The sequence below is a fragment of the Nomia melanderi genome, chromosome 13 (assembly GCF_051020985.1).
Source record: "Nomia melanderi isolate GNS246 chromosome 13, iyNomMela1, whole genome shotgun sequence".
In the NCBI taxonomy this organism is placed as follows: Eukaryota; Metazoa; Arthropoda; class Insecta; order Hymenoptera; family Halictidae; genus Nomia; species Nomia melanderi.
The window spans coordinates 11,233,103-11,256,075 of record NC_135011.1 but is presented as its reverse complement, the minus strand read 5'-3'; the positions used below and the strand labels follow the sequence as shown (position 1 = coordinate 11,256,075).

The window sequence follows — 22,973 nt, the reverse complement described above, 5'->3', positions numbered from 1 at the left end:
TGTAAAGTTGATTTATATTGCTGTGTGACGTCAACTTAAAAAACAGACACATTTCCATACATGAATACACTATTGATACATTAATATATTACATGATTACTGCTTACTACGAGATCACAAACAATAGTTTTGTGCACGCCACTGTCGAAATGACTGTCGTTAATAAGCGATCAATACTATCGCCTCGAATTAATATATTATTTACAATTGCATTTACACAAAATACCTACAATTCTTTCCTGTGTATTTACATAGAGTTTGCAATACAAATAAAATACACCGTACATCGGTAATTTGATCGTTCAATTATGGCCGCGGCACCGGATAGATCTCGCGGCTACCATTATCGTACTTTAAACTTGCGACTGTTATAGCGCATCGCTTTTTACAACATAATTTATTAAATAAATCGAGAATCGTAAAATGCAGAGTTCCCGAACAGCATTTAAGCCGTCATTTCTTGCATTACACGGCACACTTCGCCGCTATAATTGACACATTGCGAAATCGCTATTTCGCGCAACAGCTTTTTTTCTTGTTTTTTTCTTTCTTTTCGTTAATTTTATTAGTTCTTTCTTCTTTCTTTTTCTTAAATCAAACCAAAGCGACACACGGTTACGACGTCGTTATCAAACACCGAACATAGCGAGTGTTGTGAGCACGTAATGTAACTCTTACGATACATAATAATGATTACATGCAAGACAGATCTTGCGCTTAGTATAATCGGTTAAATTTATAACTGCATGTCATATAGAGCGCAACGTCAAATGATGATCCGTATGATACGTCGAACAATAACTTTCATATTGAACATGTGAAGTAGTCTCTAAAATATAAACTGCGTTTGTAAAAAAACTTAACGATGATGCATTTTAACTTCAAACCGCCTCACTGTTTTTTTTTTCTTTATTTTCTTTTTACGTCTTTTTTTCTAAATATTGTCTTCGATGTATTACGCTATCTTATCACGGTAAAGTTTTACAGAGTATATACTTTTAGAAACCATTAGGATTCGAAAATCCGGTTTGATTTTCATTTAAACTTTGTAGATATATACTATTCAACATTTGTCTAACGATGGATCACCAGGGAATATATCTGTAAGTTTCCGGTTATCCATATGATTCGTTCGACCATTGATTTTTTTCTATTCGACCGTCGCTTGCATGCCCGTTTATACTTTGTTTTTCACCAAGGTGCTCTTTGCTTTTTATAAATTAAATCGAAACGCACGATGCCACGTTACTCGTACATTTTGTTGTGACACCGTTTCTGGCAATGTGATTCTATAAAATGTAAAATGATCACAGTGGACCAGCACCGAAAGAAAATATAAATACAAGAAAATCAATAAAAAAATATGTCAAATTTAAGGAGGAAACGATAATGAAAATACATGTTACAAATCTATGTATACGTGCCTTTCGTACGGCTTAGTTAAAGCTTTAGTAAAAATTATAATTACAATGATTATTTAATCCGTTGTGAATCAAATTTCTTATTTGTTTTCAGAAAAAAAATCCTGAAATATTATCGGGAAGATCTAACTCATGAATATCATTAATTAATTTTGATATTACTAATTCAATTTTGGAAGCATTTTATCGTGAAATAATTTCCTTGCAATGCATCACAAAATATTCTGCCATTAAAAATTTATAGCACAATCACGGTTTACTTTGAAAAACAGTGGTTAGTGAACCCCCTAGATAATTCGCCGATGTAAAACATATACATGCGTATATAATATACTGGTGTCCATAATATTTTCTAGTTATTAACAATAGTGCGTAGATGAATTTAGTGTTGTGTTATGCAAGAGCAGACGCTGGTAGGGAACTGTGCTTAGGTTTCGTTTTATTTAGAAAAACCTTTATGCAACCATTGAAGTCTGCGCTTACGAGAACATGGCCACCACAACCTTTGGTGCGCTGTTCAACCACCGGATCAACGGGAGGAACATCTACGGTTGAACTAGTTAAATTTTTTGCATCTTCCTTATTTTCCCACTGCTCCCTTTCTTCGATTTGTTTAATAATACTATCTGGATTTGGTGCAAATACTGCGCACGTTACAACAGCGTTATGAGCTTTTATACCTTCCCAAAAGTCATTCCGATCTCTACGTACGCTAGAGAATTTGGAATAATCATGATGGGTTTTCCAGATATAAATGCACTGATTTTCCGAACCGCTAACTATGTATTGCCCGTCAGGGCTAAAACTTGCTTTAATTTGGCTACTAACGTTAACATAACCCTTATATTTGCATGACAAATTTAAATCTCGTAAGTCGTATAAACGGATACGGCTATCATTTGAGGTGACTAATATTTTGTCTTCGCCAGGCATAGGCTCGATACCACTGATCTTCCGTCCCGTCGAATTTTTGCCTCTCGTCGATCGGACATGTATCTGCGTGTGATATTTCAACTGATCCGTGTTGTAAAATATACATCGGCCATCGTATGAACCCACCACCGCGAATTTTCCATTCTGACAAAAGTTTGCGGCAGTAATTAATTTCGTTTGGCCTTCAACCTCATTCCACACAGCGACCTTCTTATCCGGAATATTCCATAGTCGAAGTTTACCGTCCAAAGATCCTGACAAAAAGTATCGATCATCGCGTGGATGAAATACTATTGCTGTGACGAAATCAATATGCTGGAAACAACATAAACATTCTTTCCGCGATATATGCCATAACCGCACAGTCTTATCCATCGATGAGGACAAAACGAAATAATTTTTAGACCAGGATACGTCGAGCAAGTCTGAGGTATGGCCGGTATAAGTGCAAAATGGTTTCGGCATGAAAGGGCTTTTCGTCCCTTCTATTTCACTGAAGGCACTAGCCACAACATTAGGGTCTTCCATAGATTGTTGCGAGACCAAAGATTCTTGTGAAGGTGTAGGACTAACTTTCTCCGCATTGTATTTAGTTCGCGTATCCTGAAAATATGCAAAGGCATCGCGCAAAACCCAAATTCTTAAAACCCGATCTTGTCCCGCTGTAGCAAGTAATCGTCCACAAGCAGAAAATTTCATACACCAAACAGGACCTACATGTTCGCCACTTAAATCTTGAACATGCTGTAAACAACTGAATTCATAGGGTCCTTTATGACTATTAGATGCTTTTAGTTTAATGTATTGTTGTTCACCGGGATAAACTTCGTCTACTATATCCATAACGTCTTCTTTATGCCTTGCATGAGATACTTCTTGTGCGATAGATTTTGCTTTGTCCATCGTTTTTTTTACAGTAGATCCTAAAAATCGTTTCAACTTCTGAGTCTTCTTTCGAACTCTGCCAACAGATACATCTTCATCCGGTGGTATACTGGACATTTTACTATCAACACTTTCTTCGTCACTTTCTTTCTCCTTCTCGAGACTAGAATTACTTATATATTCTGAAGTGAGTCTCATAATATGAAGCGATAAAGGATTAATACACTGTGGTAATTTATCTTCCGCTATACTTAATGGCACTCTTTCACCAGTGTCTAAATTTAATACAGTTACTTGTTCTAAAATTTCCTGAAATAAAATGAACGCTTCGTTTCATTAATATAATAAACATTAAAAAGCAATACGATTAATCAAATTTTTATTGCATATCATACCATGTCTGTTAAGCGTTTACCAGAATCTGTTCTTGTTCTTACAAACATATTTAACTGTTTGACCATATCTTGATCACCCGCAGATTTTCGTCTTTCTTTAGAACCTGGAGAACTTATTCCAGTAAATTTATGAGGACCTAAAGAGTAACGGCCAATACTGTTACTAGACATGGATCCCAATGGACTGCTTGATTTATCGCTTGATCTCACACTCATTAATTCAGCTTTCACTCTTTCTATTCTTTCCAATTCTTCAGCTGAAGGTCCTTCTGCTTTTGATTTGTCTTCATCCTATAAATAAATAATAATATTACATACCAATGTCATAAATTACATTTGAAAGTAGATTCATATAAATGCATTGTAATACAAACTTGTGGTTTAACAACATACTGTCCTTTAGTAGCAGATCTAATATCAAGTGAGTGTTCAAATTCTCTAGTGATAGACTCAATGGTACTTGCTGGACTTGGTAATGGTGAGGTAGGCAGCACTGATTCTGTTGTAGAAGGCTAAAATTACAAATTCGTGTTTATTTATTATGTACATTGTGACCTTTTCACAGATTTAAAAAAAAATACTTTTTATATTCTAAAGTAATTATACTGATTAGGAAGTATCGTACAGCAAGGTCAGTAGGTGTCTGAGCCTTTGTCTTTTTTTTACGTCTAGGTGGTGCAACAGGTATTCCAACCACAGTAACGTCTTCACTTGACTTTCCATTATTCTTTGTACTAGCGATGACATCAGGTTCTTGAAGCATAACAGTCTTATCATTTTGTGAGTGAGAAGAATAGTTTGACCTACTGTTAACAGAGGATTCCTGTAGGAGATCCCCTGATAACGTAAGGATGCTGGAGGACTGGGACACCTTACCAGACACTGTGTCCTCGTCTTTGCTTGGAATACTAGCAATGGAGGACATCTGGCTTTCACGGGTAAGGATGGCAGAAGGGGGACACTGAGTTACATTTGTTATGAGTACAGCCGAAGCACTGTCCCCAACTCCAGCTAAAATTCGACCCACCCGTCCTAAAGAGGTCATGCTTTGTAGGCTAAGAGTGTCATGTTCAATAATTCTAAACGGATGAGTTGTTTTCGAAGGAACAGGAAAAACACCCTCAATGGATGATGTTTGACTGTCTGGAGGAGAACTATTAATTGGGATATCGTCATCTTCTGTTTGCATACGTTGTCGAAGTTCATGAAATCTCCTTCGACCTATAATTTTATCCGTACTCGATTCCTTTCCATCCTCCTCCTAAATGAATATATATTTTTAATTAAAACTGATATTAATAACATTATATAACATTAATAACTTTATTGATAAAATAAATACTTACAGATTTATCTTTACAAGGTACACATTCTATAGTTACATTATCCTTTGGTTCTATAATTGGTTTTGGTTCAGCAGGTTTTACAAAAACATCATCATCCGTTTGTTTAGAAATATCTGATGTATCCTTGGATTGTATTTCAATACTAAAGGAATCACGTTGTTTACTTCTCCTACAAAAATCAAATACTTTATTATTAAAAAAAATCATAATTATTATAACATAAATAAAATTTCATATTTTTTTATGAAATGATCGAATTTATTAATTAGTACATATACTGTCATACTTGAACTAAATGATGTAAAAGAATACTTAATATTTTTATTGCAATATTATGAAATTAATCGTCAAAAAAATATTTTAGAAATGTGGAAATGTAGTATCGACAATTAGAGCTCTACGAAAGTCATAAACGCCGGCCCTGAAGTAACTACATACAATCATATAAACGATTACACGAAAGTACTAAATTTCAGACCTAACCAAAAATAATTAAGTAGGAACATGATACAACAAGAAAAGGTAGATACGAAGGAACAATGTAGGATGAAGAGCAATCTTTGGAGGCTGGAAGAAGATCAGATGAAACATGACATTGACCAAATGAAAAACGCAAAAGAAATGTTCATAATAGCTATTATTCCACGATCAAATGAGTTCAAATTGTTACGAAAGGTAGATAGTAACAATTTATAACACACATGTATTGTAAATAAAATATTACTTAAGATTTCGAAATGAATCACATGACAAGCGAAGATTAGTAAAATTACCGTGAATTACGTTGGAAAGTATCATCCTCTGCGTCAAAAAATTCTTCGGAATCGCTGCTTCCAGACATTGTCGTCTGCACTGAATGATCAGTAATAATAATATTGTCCGCATCGGTACTGTCAAGGCGCGTCACGCGTTTCGCAAAATCGCGAACACTAAGGCTAGATAAAAGCGGCTATAGGATTGCAAGCGGCACGAAGTCATGATTTGACTTCTAATAGCGGTTACACAAATGCACTGCCCCGTGCTGAATATGCTGGGTACGTATTTCAATTATCCTAGTTCTTTCAAACGTAAATTAACGATGCAAAAGTGGTAACACTGCACGAGCCCATCCAATAAAGAGGTCGCATCATGGAAAAGAGTTGTGCGATTGGTGAACAACGAATTTGCAGCCTCGAACTCGTGCAGCTGCCCGCTCGCCAGCATGCCTACTGCAAAGGAGGCGAGCCGTCACACAAAAGCAAGATGGAGGATCTCACAGTCGAAGTATGCGGCGAAAACGGAGCATATTATAAGGTTCGTTCTGTGAAAAGTATACAAAAAACGGGGCGGAAGATTGAGGTCGTAGATAGAACAACTCACGGCCCATGGCGCGGTTATAATCTCACAAAAGAGATGCCTGTACTTCGCGAAAGCGCGGCCCTCAAATGTTCGCGAGGTAACGCGGCTTCCTCCGACGCCATGTCTCGTTTGACAGGGCGTGATTTTCGTCAGCTTTTAATGTTGCGTTTCGCCTCGATATCTCCCCGATTCACGGAAACGCATTCTTTTTATGTCGAAATTGTAGAAACGCTACTCCTGCGGGTATCCCGAATGCGTTGCAATATTATGCCCGATTGTCTTATGCCACTCGCTACACATCTAATTTGTGGATGAGTATCTTTACATGCTTTATGTTTCATTTTTTTAGGCCTTTGTCACCGATGTCTTTGAAGACGAGGTTCTGGTACAATTTGAAAATGAGTAAGTTATTTCCATTATTTTCCAACAACAGCTTGAATATCAGTATTCGATGGTTTACAATGATTACAAACTATGTTAATACAAACAGTATAGATTTTTGAGCATGGGAATTCTGAATTCTTATCAATCACACTTTTTGTATTTGCTTGAACAATATTAAAGGTCCAGCAATTTTCATGAGTATTAGTTGTTTCTATACTTACACAATTTTCCAATTTTATTTGAATATATTACCTCAGTTTTAAACATTGAAAGATATTATAACGTTTGTGAGCGTTGATAAGAATTATTGAGATTTAATATAATATTTTACAGAATTCTTATTTTTGATATTTATTTTATATACAAAAGAGCAAATTTATTTTGCGGTTCAATAATATGAAATAACAAAATTCTATGATTGAAAGGAATATTAGATTTATTTATGTTAGATAATAAATTTGCTAATGTAAAATAATTATTATATGTTGTAGACTTTTGTAAAATAATATTATAAGCGTAAGAATATATTTATTGCAGAAAATTATTGTTTTATCTTATATAATTAGATGAATTTATTAAAATTCATTATAATTCAATGTTCATGTAAAATGTATTGCAACATTGTGTAACGTACTTATATTTCATTTTTAGTTGGCAACCAGAATCAAAATTTCCATTTGCTCAAGTACGTCTACCTCCAAAAGATGGTCCCAAAGCTGAATTTGTGGAAAATCAGGAAATCGAAGTATTTTCTAGGTCCAATGAACATGAACATTGTGGATGGTGGAAGGCACTCATTAAGGTTAGAAACCATTCATTTTGTGTCTTACACATTATATGAGTTACTCATTGGACAACTTGATTAACTCAACAAAACAAAATGTAGAGAAATATCATGCAATTGTTATATATTAATTTCGAAAATTTTCCTTTAAATGCAAAATCAAATAATCATTATAGAATGTATATTACTTTATTATTATAGGTACAGCTTTAATCTAATAAATATGTAAAATACACAAATTAGTATATCCTTAGAGTAATTTTTATAATTTTTGCAATTCTTGTGTCCAAAAATCTTTTTATTATTTCGTGGTATTAAACCTAGTCACAATGAAATTTACTTTAAGTATAAAACGTTAAGAGCCAATGAAGCGCTTCATTGATAAAATCTGGAAAAATTCAAAAAGTGGAAATAATCGATTTGACCAATGAACAGCTTATATATAGGAAAAATGTAACCTAATATATTTTAAACTTTCACATTTATATTTATATTTATTTTTCTACATATATTGCATCAAGGTATATTCAGATGGTATAATTGCTCACATATTAAACCTTTTTTGATCTTAAGTAACTTGATTACGTACCTTCTATTAGCGATGATTTTTAAATGGAACATTTATTTACATATTTAACAGACATGATTATCTTCTGTAAGAACAGATTAAATATGAACAAAATTTATAATGTGATTCGCAATCATTTTAACATTGGTGCATCAAAATTCATTAGATTTAATTTTATATTCAAATGGGCGATTTGCATGTGTACCTGAACTTGATGTTCACCTCAATAGGAACCAAACTTTGTTGGAAATATCCTATCTTGAGATCGAAAAGGGTTAAAATATTACATAAATGATCGTTCCAAATGTATATTGATATATTTATGAAAAGAACTTATATTTCAAATGTTATAAGCTTTTTTCATTTATAAACTTTATTCATACATTAACATCAATGTTTCAGATGAGCAAAGGAGGTTTTCAAGTAGTCGAATATTCAGGATGGGAATGTGCTTATACCGAAATTGTAGCTAGTGAGCGACTGAGGGCCAAAAATCCTAATCCCCCTATTGATAAAAATACATTTCACAAGATCGAAATCGAAGTACCTGAAGATCTACGAGAATTGTACGTAATATCTTGTATTTTACTTAATGATCTAAGACTATTAGGCAAATATACATTATATTTTAAATATATGTTTTAATGTGTACAGTGCCAAAGTGGAAAATGTACATAAGGAATTTCAAAAAGCGATAGGTGCGGCAGTGTGCCGATATGTGCCTGAACGAGGAGTATTGCTGGCCATCTCCCGTAATGAAAATTTACATCGTCTTAGTAGCGTGCTCCAAGAAATGCACTTTAGAAGCTTATCGCAAAAGGTAAATGATAATATTAATTTCAATTTCTTTTTTTTATTTTAATTAATTTACACATAATTTAATAATATAATGTCATCAAAACTGGTATATTGACTATGAGAGGACAATACTTAGAGTCGTCCTATACATAGGTAAACTATAGAAATTTTTTTGTTAAATGACTATTAAATTAACGTACTATCAAATGAAAACTTCTGATTTTTTCTGGGTGCATAACTGTAATCTTCTACTTTATATTTATACTTTTTCTAAGCCAAAATGTTACAAAATGGCGCAGTTATTCACTAGTTTCGGAACCTCTTTTCGTAAAACATCCACTGTTGACGGACTCAATTGTAAACAACTGAAATATTCGAAGACAAAAATTTGTGTGGATTTATAAATAGAAATATATTATTTAACATATAGCATACAGATTTTTTCGATATCTCAATTATTTAATTTTTTATAAACATTTGAAACAAATTTTTTGGGGGTACAAACAGGTTTTTGCACGTCAAATGCTTGCCATTTCTATAATAATATCTATTTATAAATTCACACATACTTTTGTCTTCGAATGTTTCAGTTGTTTGCAATCAAGTCCGCCAACAATGGATGCTTTACAAAAAGGGGTTTCGAAGCTAGTAAATAACTGTGCCATTTTGTAACATGTTGGCTTAGAAAAAATATAAATATAAAGCAGAAGATCACAGTTATACACCCAGAAGAAATCAGAAGTTTTCACTTAATAGTTATTAACAAAAAAATTTCTAAAATTTATCTATGTTTAGGACGCCTATAGGTGGAGATCTCCCCTTAAAGCAAAAGTAAATTATGTAAAAACGTTCATGTATTTCTATCTTCGTAACTACATAAAAGTTTATTTGCATGTTACAGGTATTACTTTTAAAAAGAACAGAAGAAGCAGTACGTCAACTTGAGTCAACTAAACTTCAAACGATCGGGGGGTAAGTAACAATTTGTTTTGGCGTTGCGATTAACATAAAATCTTATGACATTTAATACCTGCCCCTATCCATACACTGTCCTGGTTACCATCCTGTCTGTGGTTTGCATTTGCTGACAGGAAAGATTCACTATATTTCCAATCATTAATTAATATGTTTGCTTCAACATTATATAATTTTTATGAATGTTATTATGTAATCACACTAAAAACGTTCCTGTACGTTTCATTTTCGTTTCCACATGTTACATTTGTGATTGTATATAAAATCTTCTAAGGAATTTAACAATACATTTTCAAGGTCCATACATAATTTTATGTGTCAATTGCCATTTTATTTCTCATACTTCTGCCAATCACAAGAGCACGACGTGCATATTGTAATAAATCAGCACACGATGTACTTTATCTATCTTTTAGCAAATGTCACTCTCTGTTGACATACTGTTTTATTTATTTTGAAATACTGTTGTATATGTAGGGTAATGCTATGTTTTTTTCATTATTTGCTGATTACAATTATCAGCTATATAGAATAGGATTAGATCAATTTTATTTAATGTATTTCGTAATACACTCTCATATTAAATGTTTTAAATATATTTACTGCTACTTGATGCTTCTCTATTTTGAATTATCACATTAATAAGTAAATAAACAAATGTACGTATAGATATCATACTCTTGAAGAATTCAGAAGCTTTGTACCAGTACCATTTAGAGAAATAAACACTGTCATTAAATTAATGTCCTATTATAAGCGTTACTGTTATAATTAATATCGTTATAAATGTTGAAAATCTAAAATTTCTTGAATAGTTCAATCAGGTTATACAAAGAAAAGATAAAACATGCATGCATTTTCGACTTTTCCGTGTATTTATATGTACTGGGACAATATTAAATTATTATCATAAAACATATTCATTATTTTCATTTATGCAAATATGAAATTACTATGCAAGATTTTTGTATATTAATAATCATATAAAAATTTACAAAAGTCTCTGTAGTTTTAGATGCTTCACATATTTCCAGCAAGTAAACAACACTCTATGTTCGAGCAACTAATACATATAATTAGGGCTATTGCTTGCACTTAAACTTTGTTTATATGTTATATTATCAACACTACAATTGTTTTTAATTAGATATTTTTAGATTGAGATACTCACCAAAACATTCAAACAACGGTTTGTATGATTTCTTTAAACTAATTAAATAATAACTAATAAATGTTAGTGATTTAGTGGAAATTGAGAATAAATTTGACAATACTAACTCTACATATTTATTTATTTTAATAGCGGTTTAGTTCTAAATAAATATTCGGTGTAATTAATTAACAGGTAATAATTTATATAATGTTATGTTTTATTTTTAAATAATTAATATAAAACTATTAATTTAATTTATTAATAATAAAATATATATTCAAATAAAATACAGCGATATTTCGAAAATGTTGTATCATCGTACTAATATTATTAACAGAACCATAGCTCCTTCTGGATAGGAATGTGAAATTTTCACTAATTATGTATTTTAATTAATAATAATGAAAGTGGATTTGGAATGAAATTTCATAAATTTATTTATGAGGAGCAAACAGACAGAATGGCAGGGACACAGGATAGGGCCATTTTACACATGACTTTCCACTGAGTTACACCAGAGTTTGTTTCTCATTTCAGCAAATTTAGATCTTCAAACTTTATATATCAGCGTGTCTCAGACTTTGAGGCAGGAGTGAAAACAAATTCAAGGTGAGATCACAGCAGCGTGGTTTAGACTTAAGTTAACTTTAGCTTATTGTATGACAAATACACGGCTGCATTTTTCAAATGAAAAATGAAATTACACTATAAATGTGCATGCTTCGGCGTTGTGTAGATTATTCACTGAGACCCAAATGCTTTAAATACACAGACATATCAAATTTATTATTTATTCTTTTCTATTTATTAATTGTTTTGTAGTAAAATCTTTTTCGTAAATGATAAAATAGTGAATAAATATAAATAGGTAGCTGTGATCAGTTTCAATTTCATTTCTTTCTGTTTTTGTTATTCTTTTTTGTTTTTTTTTTTCTTTTTTAAATACGTATATGTGTTTAAGTAGAGTTTTACGTTTTTCCCCAAATAAGGAAATATATTCTGGCCTGCCAATGTTTGAGAAACACTGATATATTAAGTGTCTTGCCCGAAAAGTTGAATAACTGGTAACTCTGTATAATATTGTGCTAAAAGTAAATAATTAATTTGTGCAAATTATAATGGATGGGATGATCAAAGAAGCATTTTATCATTAATATAAACTTCAGTATTGCATAATTTCTATTAGGCTTTTATGTTATTTTTAATTCTTTTTATAATTTCAATATTATTGAATTGCATTTGTTTTTTAAGACAATTTCCTTTTTCTATAAAAAGAATTTTGTTTATATAAAATATTACAACAGCATACATATGTTTCGAATATAAATTTTTATGTTTGTCAAAATGGTTATACTTCAAAACAACTTTGCTCAGAAAGTTGAATGTTCTTTTATATAAAATTACCATTTACATTTATATAAACTGAAATTTATATATTTAAATACTTTCATTGTAAATATAAATATTAAGAACCTAAAAAACAGCATACACATGATGATTTCTCCTATTATTACAATAAAATATTTAATAACATTATAGGAAATATAGATATTCCAACTTAAATTTTTTCTAGTTTTCAAATGATACTTAAATCATGTAAATTTTAAGAAGCTACAGTAAAATGCAGGAATTATAATCATTTTCCTATTTTAGTAATAGCAACATGTGCATGCTTCGTACAATCGCGTAATCGTGGTTTCATTATTTCAAGTCCTAAATATTCCTTTCAAATTCACAATTTTATGTTATTTTTCTAATATAATTATTTTTGTATCGCTTTAAATACATTTGTTATTACAATAAAATGTACATTTGTTCCTTTGTTTTTAACGGTTATGTGTGTCTATATAACAAAAAAAAAATTAATGTCACACAAATATTAATTCAAGTTTAATTATTGCAGATTGTATAGAACAGAAAACTAGATTTATTCTCAATTTAATTATAGTTTTGTAAATCTTGTTTAATTTTTATCACATATCATGTACGTTCAGTGCACTTTATAAAAAAATTTCTATCACTTTTATCTGCCAAGATGCAAGCCACAGATAGGACCTTGAATTCTATTAAAACATTTTGCTTTTCATAATTGTACTCTAACACATTGATATTGTATTGCATGTTGTTAACAAGAAACATAAACTTTATGCCAGCGGATATAAAAAATTTAATATACAATTGATATATGTATATTCGAAATATTTATGTATATAAGTATTTATATTTTTGTTTACATCAATAGAAAGTGATATTTGCACTTGAATAATATTCATTGATTTACAGTATTACTAAAACTAAATATATTAATTTGATTTCTAAAAACATTACTCAATGCAATTATAGCGAAACATGTTTATTATAATTACCTGCATTATTTCAGCAGAAGAAATTGTATGTTGTTGTTCCCATTCAAAATTAGGTATTTGAAAAGGAAAACACTTTATTTTTTAGATACACAGATGAATTTAATGTGCGAGAAGATCTGATGGGTTTAGCAATTGGTGCTCATGGCGCAAATATTCAACAAGCGAGGAAAGTCGATGGAATTACGAATATAGAATTAGAAGAAAATTCGTGCACATTCAAAATATTTGGAGAGGTAATTGTAATAATTGAAGTCACTGTACAAATTGTATATTATCAACAGAACAATTCAAACATGGTAAATATTACATTATTATTTGATTGCAGACACATGAAGCTGTTAAAAAAGCTCGTTCCATGCTTGAATATAGCGAAGAATCTATACAAGTACCACGTATCTTGGTAGGCAAAGTAATTGGGAAAAATGGTCGTGTAATACAAGAAATTGTGGATAAAAGTGGCGTGGTAAGTATATTTATTTTTTTATTTATTACTCTGGTAAGTTATAGGCATTTTATTGTTGTTGTAATTTATACTGTTATTTTTCTCTTTTTTGGATTATATAAATTTATAGTATATTTATTTTTATATTAAATACAGTATCTCTGATTTAATCGTATACACATACTCATTTTTTTAGAGCATCGATCAATTTGCTGTATCGCTAATGTGAGAACGTATATAAATATAAATAATATAATATATAGTTATTTCTATTTATATTTATATGTATACATATAATCTGAAAGTAGTATGTGTGTACCATTACTTTGTTAATTATATATTTTTATATGATAATATTTTTTAAAGGAAATAGTTAAACTCGAAAACTCAATATTATAGTGAAAATCACAGTTATTTGTTATGGGTTTGGTATATGCTATACAAACCTTGTTTGTTCTCGGTAGATAACAACTGGTTCGAGTGGGAATGTATATACTGATAGAGTAAGTATATCATGTTCATTGTTTTTGATTTTTTTCAGTTAGTTCAATTATATGAATTATGTATCGTTAGGAATATTTTTAAAGTTTAGACAGCCCACTCGAGCCAGTCCCACCCAATACAAAAATATCCTTTTTTGTCTACTACTAAACAAATTTTGTATCATGTATATATTATTCATGTCCATGCATTTTATCCATCCATAGCCATTTGGATTTTAAAATTGAGAGTTTCATAAAAGAGGACAATGAATAGTTATAAACTTCCGAATTTTAAAAAAAAATTAGAAATAAACTTTTTAAACTCGTATAAGTAAAAAGAAATTGTTTCATATCAAACGTCTATGTAACAAAATTTGGTCGCCTGATTTTTAATTCAATTAACAAAACTAACAAACAAGGTGACTGAAAATTAAAGGTGTATGGACGTGATATCAGATTAAATTATTCATAGTCGAATATTTATTGTCGGTACAATGAGCAATATGATTCTTAATCTTATAAATTTCAGGTACGTGTAAAAATAGAAGGAGACAACGAACCTCAACCAACGATTCCAAGAGAAGAGGGTCAGGTGCCCTTCGTCTTCGTCGGTACCGTCGAAAGTATTGCTAATGCAAAAATGTGTTTGGAATATCACTTGGCACACTTGAAGGTACAGCAATTAAAATAATACGAGCTTTATTATTTACATCTCATTCTGTGAGTGATACATTTAAATTAATCATTAATAAGACATATAAGGTGAGAAGTAATTTCGATCGCCTTAGTTATCTTCTTTATTAAGATATTTATTTACAAAAATTTGATCATATTTAAAGAGCTATAACATACTAATAATAATTTGATCATGGGACCGAATTATTATTTACCCTTTTTTTTTTAACTCTTACAAGAATTTTTAGCGTTTTATATGACGGTGCTTATTCTTTCATAACAAAGTCAAATGCTAATAGAAATAATTATTAATGATATGATGTCACAGCTCTTATTACGCTATTATCTAGTTATTTACGTTACTAAATATTTTTATTTGATATTACTTTTTTTATTGTAATTACTTTCAAGCAATTTAAAAGCTCCGGTGACTGGCGACCACCATGGCAGTCAACCTGTTAACGTTGAATGATTGTTGGTCATTAAAATCAATTAAATGTCCACTATTATACATGAAAAGTATACTAAACGATTTTTAAACATGTAGATGGCTTTAAAATTTCCAAAAACTCTTCAACATTTCAACATCGCACGATTCCGACAAATAAAACTTTGTTATTTCGTTTAAAGATAGAACTTAAAATAATTAAGACGGTCAAAATGATTATCTCACCTAATAAATATGTACATATATATAATCTGTGTTTGTTTCTTATTTTTAAGGAAGTTGAACAGTTACGGCAAGAAAAATTAGAAATTGACCAACAATTAAGAAGCATGCATGGATCAACTACAGGACCAATGCTCAACTTTCCTCCAGCAAGACGAGGAATAATTACAGGCCCAGAAGAAGGTAGTGGAGGTCGAGGAGGTCGTGGTGGTCAATCTCGTGGACGTGGCAACAGGGGTAGGGCTCCTACCAGACACAATGCCGGTAATACTATTACTGACTATATCAACAATGTAGAGAACACACAAAAACGTAATGGCAGAAGCGGTGGACCCAACACCAGAGACAGTAAAGAATCCAGAGATTTTAGAAACAGAGGGCGACCTGTTACAAAGTAACACCTAAATGAGTTGTTCATGTTAAATGAATACTACATAATTCTTATAGAACATTCTTAGTAGAAACTCGTTTATTTGATGACGACATTTGGTTTCCGTAAATAAAAATGATTATTATTATCATCGGTACACTCACTGTTACATTTTTAACGTAATATAATTTACAGATGTACATAAAACAGTAACATTAATTTTAGGACTTGGTAAAACTTGTCAAAAGAAACCAGTATTACCGGATATATAATGAACGGAATAATTTTTAGAGATGTTTAGTTTTTTAAATTGTGAGTCTAAAAGTAAGTAACAGTCAGTAATGTAAATTGCATAGTGAATGTATCATTATAATAAGCTTCGTATGTAATTTTTAACTTACAAACTGAACAACTGAATGTGTTTCAAACTATATTTTCGAAATTATATCGATTTTCTTTTCTCTTTTTTTTCTTTTTTAATTTACTCGAAAGTAAATTTCGATTCCCTAGAGATCGTGTCTATTATTTAGTTACATTATGTTAAAGTTATTTTACTTTTAACTGTTATATGTTTTTTCTATATTCTGTTACATTTTCTATGAAATCGATTAATACCAGTTTTATTGCTAGAAATATAAAAAATAATGAGGATACCTTTTTCTTGCCCTATGAAAGTTTAAAGTAGTTTAAAGGTAGATGAAAATACAACTGATTGGTAGGAAAATTGCTGTTAAATATTTCTCGGTTCTTTTAAATTATTTATAATTAATTCATTAATTTATTATAATTAATTATAAATAATGTAATATATATTATTGTATGAAATACATTAAATTATATATACTATTATAAAAATTAACGATAGGTATTCGGATAAACGAGTTTGTACTTTTCATTGGTTTTTTCAACTATTCCTTTAATAAAATAGTTATCATTTATTTTACAATGTTAAACAAAATTAAAAACGTATAAATTTGTAAATGTATAAATATGAAAAATACTGATCAAATACATCAAATAAAACAAAACGAGATTTTTCATCTATTATTATATTAAATAAGTTTCATTTATATCAGAAGCAACATGATTCGATTTGTTCAAATTAAATTTAGCTTTTGTTAAAACTGAAATGCATTAGAAATTTTCCATAGTTTGGTTATACAAATTTAAAACTGTACTTGTTATAAAACCGTTTCAGCTATTTAGTTTTTAAATGTAGATCGTTATTTGTAATTCATTGTATTTGTTCATAATTACAACATTTAGATTGTTTCACTTCATCTCCATAAGTACATTAACAATTTGCATATGTAAACATTTCATTACATAGGATATAAAGTATAATAGAAACTGGTAACTGCAACCATATGCATTTGCATGTATGTCCTTTAATGGAAATGCATGTCGTGAGTAAGTTACTTGTGATGTGTGATAAATCTGATTCATTGATTGTTTAAAAATGAAACATGACACATACTTTAATTTTGTGTGCGAATTGTGTAATCATATATCGTAAGAATGATTAACTTTTACGCAATATCAAATATTTTGCAATAAATTTATGATACATACCCGTATAACAATTTTTAGTATTTCATTCAATTTATAATATATGTATTGTCAAATGAAAGGTGAAAGATTTATCTTCATAATGTATTGAATGTAATGAACTTCATTGCCTTTAACTATTACCAAAACTAAATGTTAACGCTATAGATTATTTAAAGTTGGTAACTAAGAAACAATTATTATGTTATTATTTTTATTAATATTGTACTTAAATACGTTTTGTAATAAAATTTATCTTGTGAAATACTCCTACGTGAATCTGATTTTTAAAATAGAAGATAGTAGTTAATAATAATTACATACATTTTACAAATGCTTTTAATATTTTCAAACAAAATAATATTGTAATCGCATAGACTTACCAGTCTATAATATAATAAACATCATTATTTAATACTAAAAATGTACTATTACAAAGTAACTAAGGGAAGTAAATTAGAATGTACATATGAACTTAGTTCCCCAAAATACTTCACTTCCAATCAGTATCTCTTAATGATGAGGATTGTTGCCAATGTGTTCATTTCTATATTGATCAGCATGCGCTACAAGTAAGAATATTAATCTTTCATCGTCACGTTTGTTTTACAAAATCATTAAGGTGTTTTATATTCATCAGTTTGTGTTGATTAATTTACATATAATTTGTATTATAAACAATATTTAATTTATAGGTTTACGTCGAGATACCTTAGACGGTAGTGAAGATCGCGTAAGAGATCTACCTCCAAGAGGTGGCCATCAAGGAGGTACCGGAAATCCGAGATATATGGGTGGTAGACAAGAACGTCCTCCACTTCAACGTAGAGATCGTAGAGACGAACGTCGTCGAACCACCGATGATGAAGACACAGTTCTTGATAGCCAAGATGTTTCAAGCATTGATAGAGGTAATAGCATTGCTTGAATAACATTTTACATTACGACCGTTTCGTCCTAAAGAGAAAAAGTATTATTAAATTAAAAATGCTTTGAGAGTGGCATGGATTGTGGAAAAAACACTTGTGACCATCTAACACTAACAGTATCAATGATGATTACTAATGCACGCTACTAACATATGCAGTAGCTTTATATATAATTAGCAAGATATATGTAAATTTGAATACTAGTTTTTCTTATAATGAAGTATGAAAAGATGGTCACAACGGTTTATCTATGCATAGAGTCTGTATCAAGTGTGGAGGGAGGACCTAAAAGCGTAAGGCGAAGACGACTTCGACATTCTCGGCAGCGTAGTTCTACACCAACAAATAATCGAAGAGGTAACTATAGACAAAAATTGTTACAATATTCCTTTAGGACGATCGGTTTTAATAGGTATTATTATTATTCAAGTACATTATTAAATGTGCGCTTCTAAATCATTGTTTTATATTTCTGAAGAAATATTCAAAGTTAATCTATGCATTTGTTTAGGCAGCAATGCCGGCCCAAGCGAACAATCAACAGTAACTAGTAAAGAAGGAACACCAGCAAATGACATTTCTGCTACTAATAACAGTTCCCAAGGGCCTAAGGGCCAAAGAGAACAACGGGCACGTCCTCCTCGTATGCAACAGAGCAACAAGCCTAAAGAAGCTCTGGTTAATGGTACCAGTGGCTAAATAACCATTGTGGTCGACAAATGCTACTTATGTATAACATTACACCTGATGAGAGCTATTAACACCCAGCACATACATGACGCATACCTACGCAAGGACTACACGATTATGGAACGCGACATGATTAGTCTACGCTCGTTGTTAAGACTGTTTGCTACCGATAAGAATACGACAGTTGTTAAAGAAATCGTCATTCTCCTTAAACACATTTAAGGACACATATTAATATCCATGCATGGTTTAGTTTAATGATAGTAGTTATACTATCATGTTTGATATATGGATACATTCATTGGGAGGTAGTAGAAGCATTTGGTAAAAAGGAATCCCCTGATTGTGAAACTGTGCCTCATTTTTATACCGAGCTCCCAACTTGTGTGACAGCAATTTGGACGTACTGTAAAGTACCTCTTAATCACTTGTGAAATGATCCAATAATAGGCTGGATATACGTGGCTCGTACGTCAATTATCAATTTGAACAATTTTCGTCTAGATGTGTCGCTATATTTACCGCAAAAAACACACGATACCTACAGAAACACATAATGTAATCAGTTATTGTTATTTCTATATTTCATTAATGAGTTCTTTGTTGCAAAAAGTTTTCAATATATTTAACACCATATTACGTATAAAAGATCCGATGTTTGTTATTATGTACTTATTTTTGGAGAAGCGTCAATTAAGCCCACTGGATATAACAGTTTTGCGACATAACTATGACGAAACGTAATGTGAAGCAGGAAAAATGAATTTCCGTTGTTAGACCTAACAATGGTAGGCGGCAGCTGCATGAAATCTGGGTTAAAAGGTATTCCCAATGATGTTCCTTCTACTTACTTCACAAGATTTGAGTTTTTTTTTTGATTTACGATTATTAGTAGAATTATTTAACGACACTAGATTTTTATGTTTCAATGCTGAGTGTTGATTAATAATACCATGATGAATGCTAAAATGACTTATTTGATTGTAAAAAAACACAAATGGGTGTGCACAAGAAGTCGGTTTTTATTTTCGGGTTCACTTTCACGTAATTTAGCCTTTTTTTTTATTACAGTCTAAGCATACTATATCAAACATTAGGATTTGATATGAAGTTCATTTCCGCATTGTTTCGCATGATTTAAAAGGAAAGTAAACGTATACTTAGTAATACCAATGTATGATGTGCCAGAGAAGGAATGATACATGTTTTATGATATCTAGCTGAAGTGCAGACTTAGCGCATACCTTTATTACTATAATACTACTTAGTCGAAATGTGGATGTCTGAAAAAATAAACTAGCTTTACTATACTAAGCTATAAAATAGATACGGTGAACTGTTTTAAATTGACTATTAGTGAAAATTAAAAATCAAGTGTCAACTTAAAACAGTTGCCTCTTCTTCCGGATATGACAACAACTAATCGGACGTGTCTCATGGATTTTGCAAAAACGCATGGCGGTTGATGCAACACTTGACACCAACAAAACAGCTGCCATTTTATCTGAATATTCTTATGGCGGCCAGAAAAACTGAGATATCCCCCAACTTGCTTGTTTCAGATACATTTGTATTGATTGCAGTTTGTGCATAATTTAAGAATAAAACATTTCTGTACATAGAGCGGTCATTAGTACGGTGAACCACAATTTTTCCAAAACATTAATAATCATTTTCTAATCTTGTGAATTGTTTTAAAATGTAACCTTCATCCCCATCCTTAAATCATAAATTAGTTTATATTAGAAATTATTCTTAATTATTTTTAGTTTAAACAAAATATTCAAAAATTCGTTATATGGTTAAGTAGAATGATGTATCAGTAGTAAAAATCGTTTATTTGATTAAATTCGTTACTTCTTGTCACAGCAAACATAACAATTTTTTTGGGTTATACTTTATACATTCATATTATTTTACCCATGTACTTACATTTATAACTTTATACAATTTATAAAGTTTAAAGCAAATATCAAATCTTTTTATTCAATGAATATTGCAGTTATTTTATATACAAAACGTTTTCATGATTATTATTGAACGTTTTTTTCGGAAATGGTAATACAGAGGAAAAATGGTAAATGTAAACATTGTACAACATTTAATAACCAATGCCATAGAATATATCAAGCTTTTGCGTTTGGTATACGCTTCGAAGAACAAAAACCACCTTTAACTTTAAGATGAATTGCTATACGTACATATATTTTTAAGATGACGAAGAACTGTGAAAACATATTTAAAAATATGATATACAATGATTTTCAAATTATTTACCAGTTCTGACAAAAACATTGAACAAAACAAACATCTTGCATATACAATATTTTACGAATTTTGTCATTTATAAGGTTATATAGCAATTTTCAGAATGATAACCAAAATTTCAAATGCAGCAATAGAGTAAAGTGTATATATTTTACAAATGTCTGAAACAATTGTATGGATTCGTGGTACTATAAATATTAGATTGAAACTGAGAATAAAATTATTTTTAATTTCAAAACCATTTTTTACACTTATGATTCATATGTACATAAACGTGTATCATTTATCAGCTTTGGATTTATTGTTGTTTAAATATGTACAGTTATATTTTGTCAGTGGATATATAATAAAAAGATAGTGCAAATCATGATCTATTTTAAAAAAATTTTACAATGATTACATATTCTCACTGCATAATATATGATTGTAATAAACAAAACAAATTAATATTTAATTTTGAAATTAAAATAATGCTAAAAATCTGCGGTGGTGGCATTAAAGAGTAAAATGTAATATCATTTAGCTATTAATAATAGAGAATACAGGCGTCTCATATAATGGGATTTCTTGTGTATGACTCAGGAATCCATTGGAATCCCATATCATTTTACTGTCATGTTCGACATTACCGATAGTTCAAGCATTTAGATTTGTTAATAAGAATTGAGTATACTATATACTTAATTCCTCCACTGATACTTAACATGTTTTGATGACTCGAATTGAAACTTAACGTTTATAAAATATAACACTACAAAAATACAATATTATTCGTAAGCATAAACATTTCTACGTACGTATACACTTATTTTAAACGAATAATTATTTCTCTTAATTATGTGATTTAGAAAAATTATATTCCACAAATGTGTCAAGTACGAAAAAACATATTTTATACATATTTTTCAAAATTCAATAAATTAAACACATTTAAACGTGTTCCAGATGCTAATTTTTACATAAATTTCAATAAAATAAAAATTTGCTTCTACATAGTCTTTGAACAAATCATAAGCGGTGGTATAAAACGATTTGGCAACACTAAAAGAAATATTTTTCTACAACCATTATGAACAAATTTTAAAATAGGGAATTACTATATAACAGGGATGTCAAACTAGGAATTTCGCGAACTTTCTAGGGTCTTCCCCTCACGGAGAGTTACCCTTTCCATACCACCTTTGACCTGTTTCAGGGGACACTACATAGAACTAATCATGTGCACAGTCTAGGCACAGCGAGGTATAGGATAGTCATTGCAAGTTTATATGGCTCGGTGTCACATGTTCTGAATTGCCGATGTTCTTCACGATATCCTTGACCTCACAATCGAATACAATGTCTCATTTAACCATTTGCACGCGATGATATTGTAGGAATCTTGTGTTCGCGACGATAAGATATCAGATATAAGATCCAACTCCTGTGAAATGCGCAAACTTCGCTGTCTAACAGTTCAAGCATTTTACCGTGGATGACGCCACAATCACTTCGTGTGAACTCCCATATCGGTAACGTTTGTGTACCAGTTTGAGCATTTTGTCACGGATGGT

At 30.6% G+C, this 22,973-nt stretch overlaps 2 protein-coding genes and 1 long non-coding RNA gene across 9 annotated transcripts; 1 reads left to right on the top strand and 2 right to left on the bottom strand.

Annotated features, from left to right (window-relative positions):
- LOC116425598 (WD repeat-containing protein 44) lies at window positions 1-6,028 on the bottom strand. 2 transcript variants are annotated; one of them, XM_031973547.2, is made up of 7 exons: window positions 5,754-6,028; window positions 4,981-5,149; window positions 4,511-4,895; window positions 4,260-4,387; window positions 4,009-4,146; window positions 3,635-3,925; window positions 1-3,548 (listed from the first exon to the last, which is right to left on the bottom strand). In XM_031973547.2, the coding sequence occupies exons 1-7, from the start codon at window positions 5,819-5,821 to the stop codon at window positions 1,815-1,817; spliced, it is 2,913 nt and encodes a 970-aa protein (XP_031829407.1). In that variant the 5' UTR covers window positions 5,822-6,028; the 3' UTR covers window positions 1-1,814. The 2 variants fall into 2 exon arrangements, with proteins under 2 accessions (XP_031829407.1, XP_031829406.1); XM_031973546.2 differs by having other exon boundaries at window positions 4,260-4,895.
- Window positions 6,029-6,121: 93 nt separating this feature from the next.
- On the top strand, window positions 6,122-20,775 carry Fmr1 (synaptic functional regulator FMR1). 6 transcript variants are annotated; one of them, XM_076373007.1, is made up of 15 exons: window positions 6,122-6,273; window positions 6,668-6,720; window positions 7,354-7,504; window positions 8,457-8,620; window positions 8,709-8,874; window positions 9,754-9,824; window positions 11,518-11,589; window positions 13,432-13,579; window positions 13,672-13,809; window positions 14,253-14,291; window positions 14,800-14,943; window positions 15,669-15,879; window positions 18,229-18,444; window positions 18,721-18,819; window positions 18,974-20,775. In XM_076373007.1, the coding sequence occupies exons 1-15, from the start codon at window positions 6,223-6,225 to the stop codon at window positions 19,159-19,161; spliced, it is 1,911 nt and encodes a 636-aa protein (XP_076229122.1). In that variant the 5' UTR covers window positions 6,122-6,222; the 3' UTR covers window positions 19,162-20,775. The 6 variants fall into 6 exon arrangements, with proteins under 6 accessions (XP_076229122.1, XP_076229123.1, XP_031829408.1 ...); XM_076373008.1 differs by lacking the exon at window positions 14,253-14,291 and having other exon boundaries at window positions 6,123-6,273; XM_031973548.2 differs by lacking the exon at window positions 11,518-11,589 and having other exon boundaries at window positions 6,124-6,273.
- On the bottom strand, window positions 17,056-21,347 carry LOC116425601 (uncharacterized). The gene is made up of 3 exons (XR_012999916.1): window positions 21,085-21,347; window positions 18,245-20,871; window positions 17,056-18,099 (listed from the first exon to the last, which is right to left on the bottom strand). It is a non-coding gene; the product is annotated as an uncharacterized LOC116425601 (long non-coding RNA).
- Window positions 21,348-22,973: the final 1,626 nt, after the last annotated feature.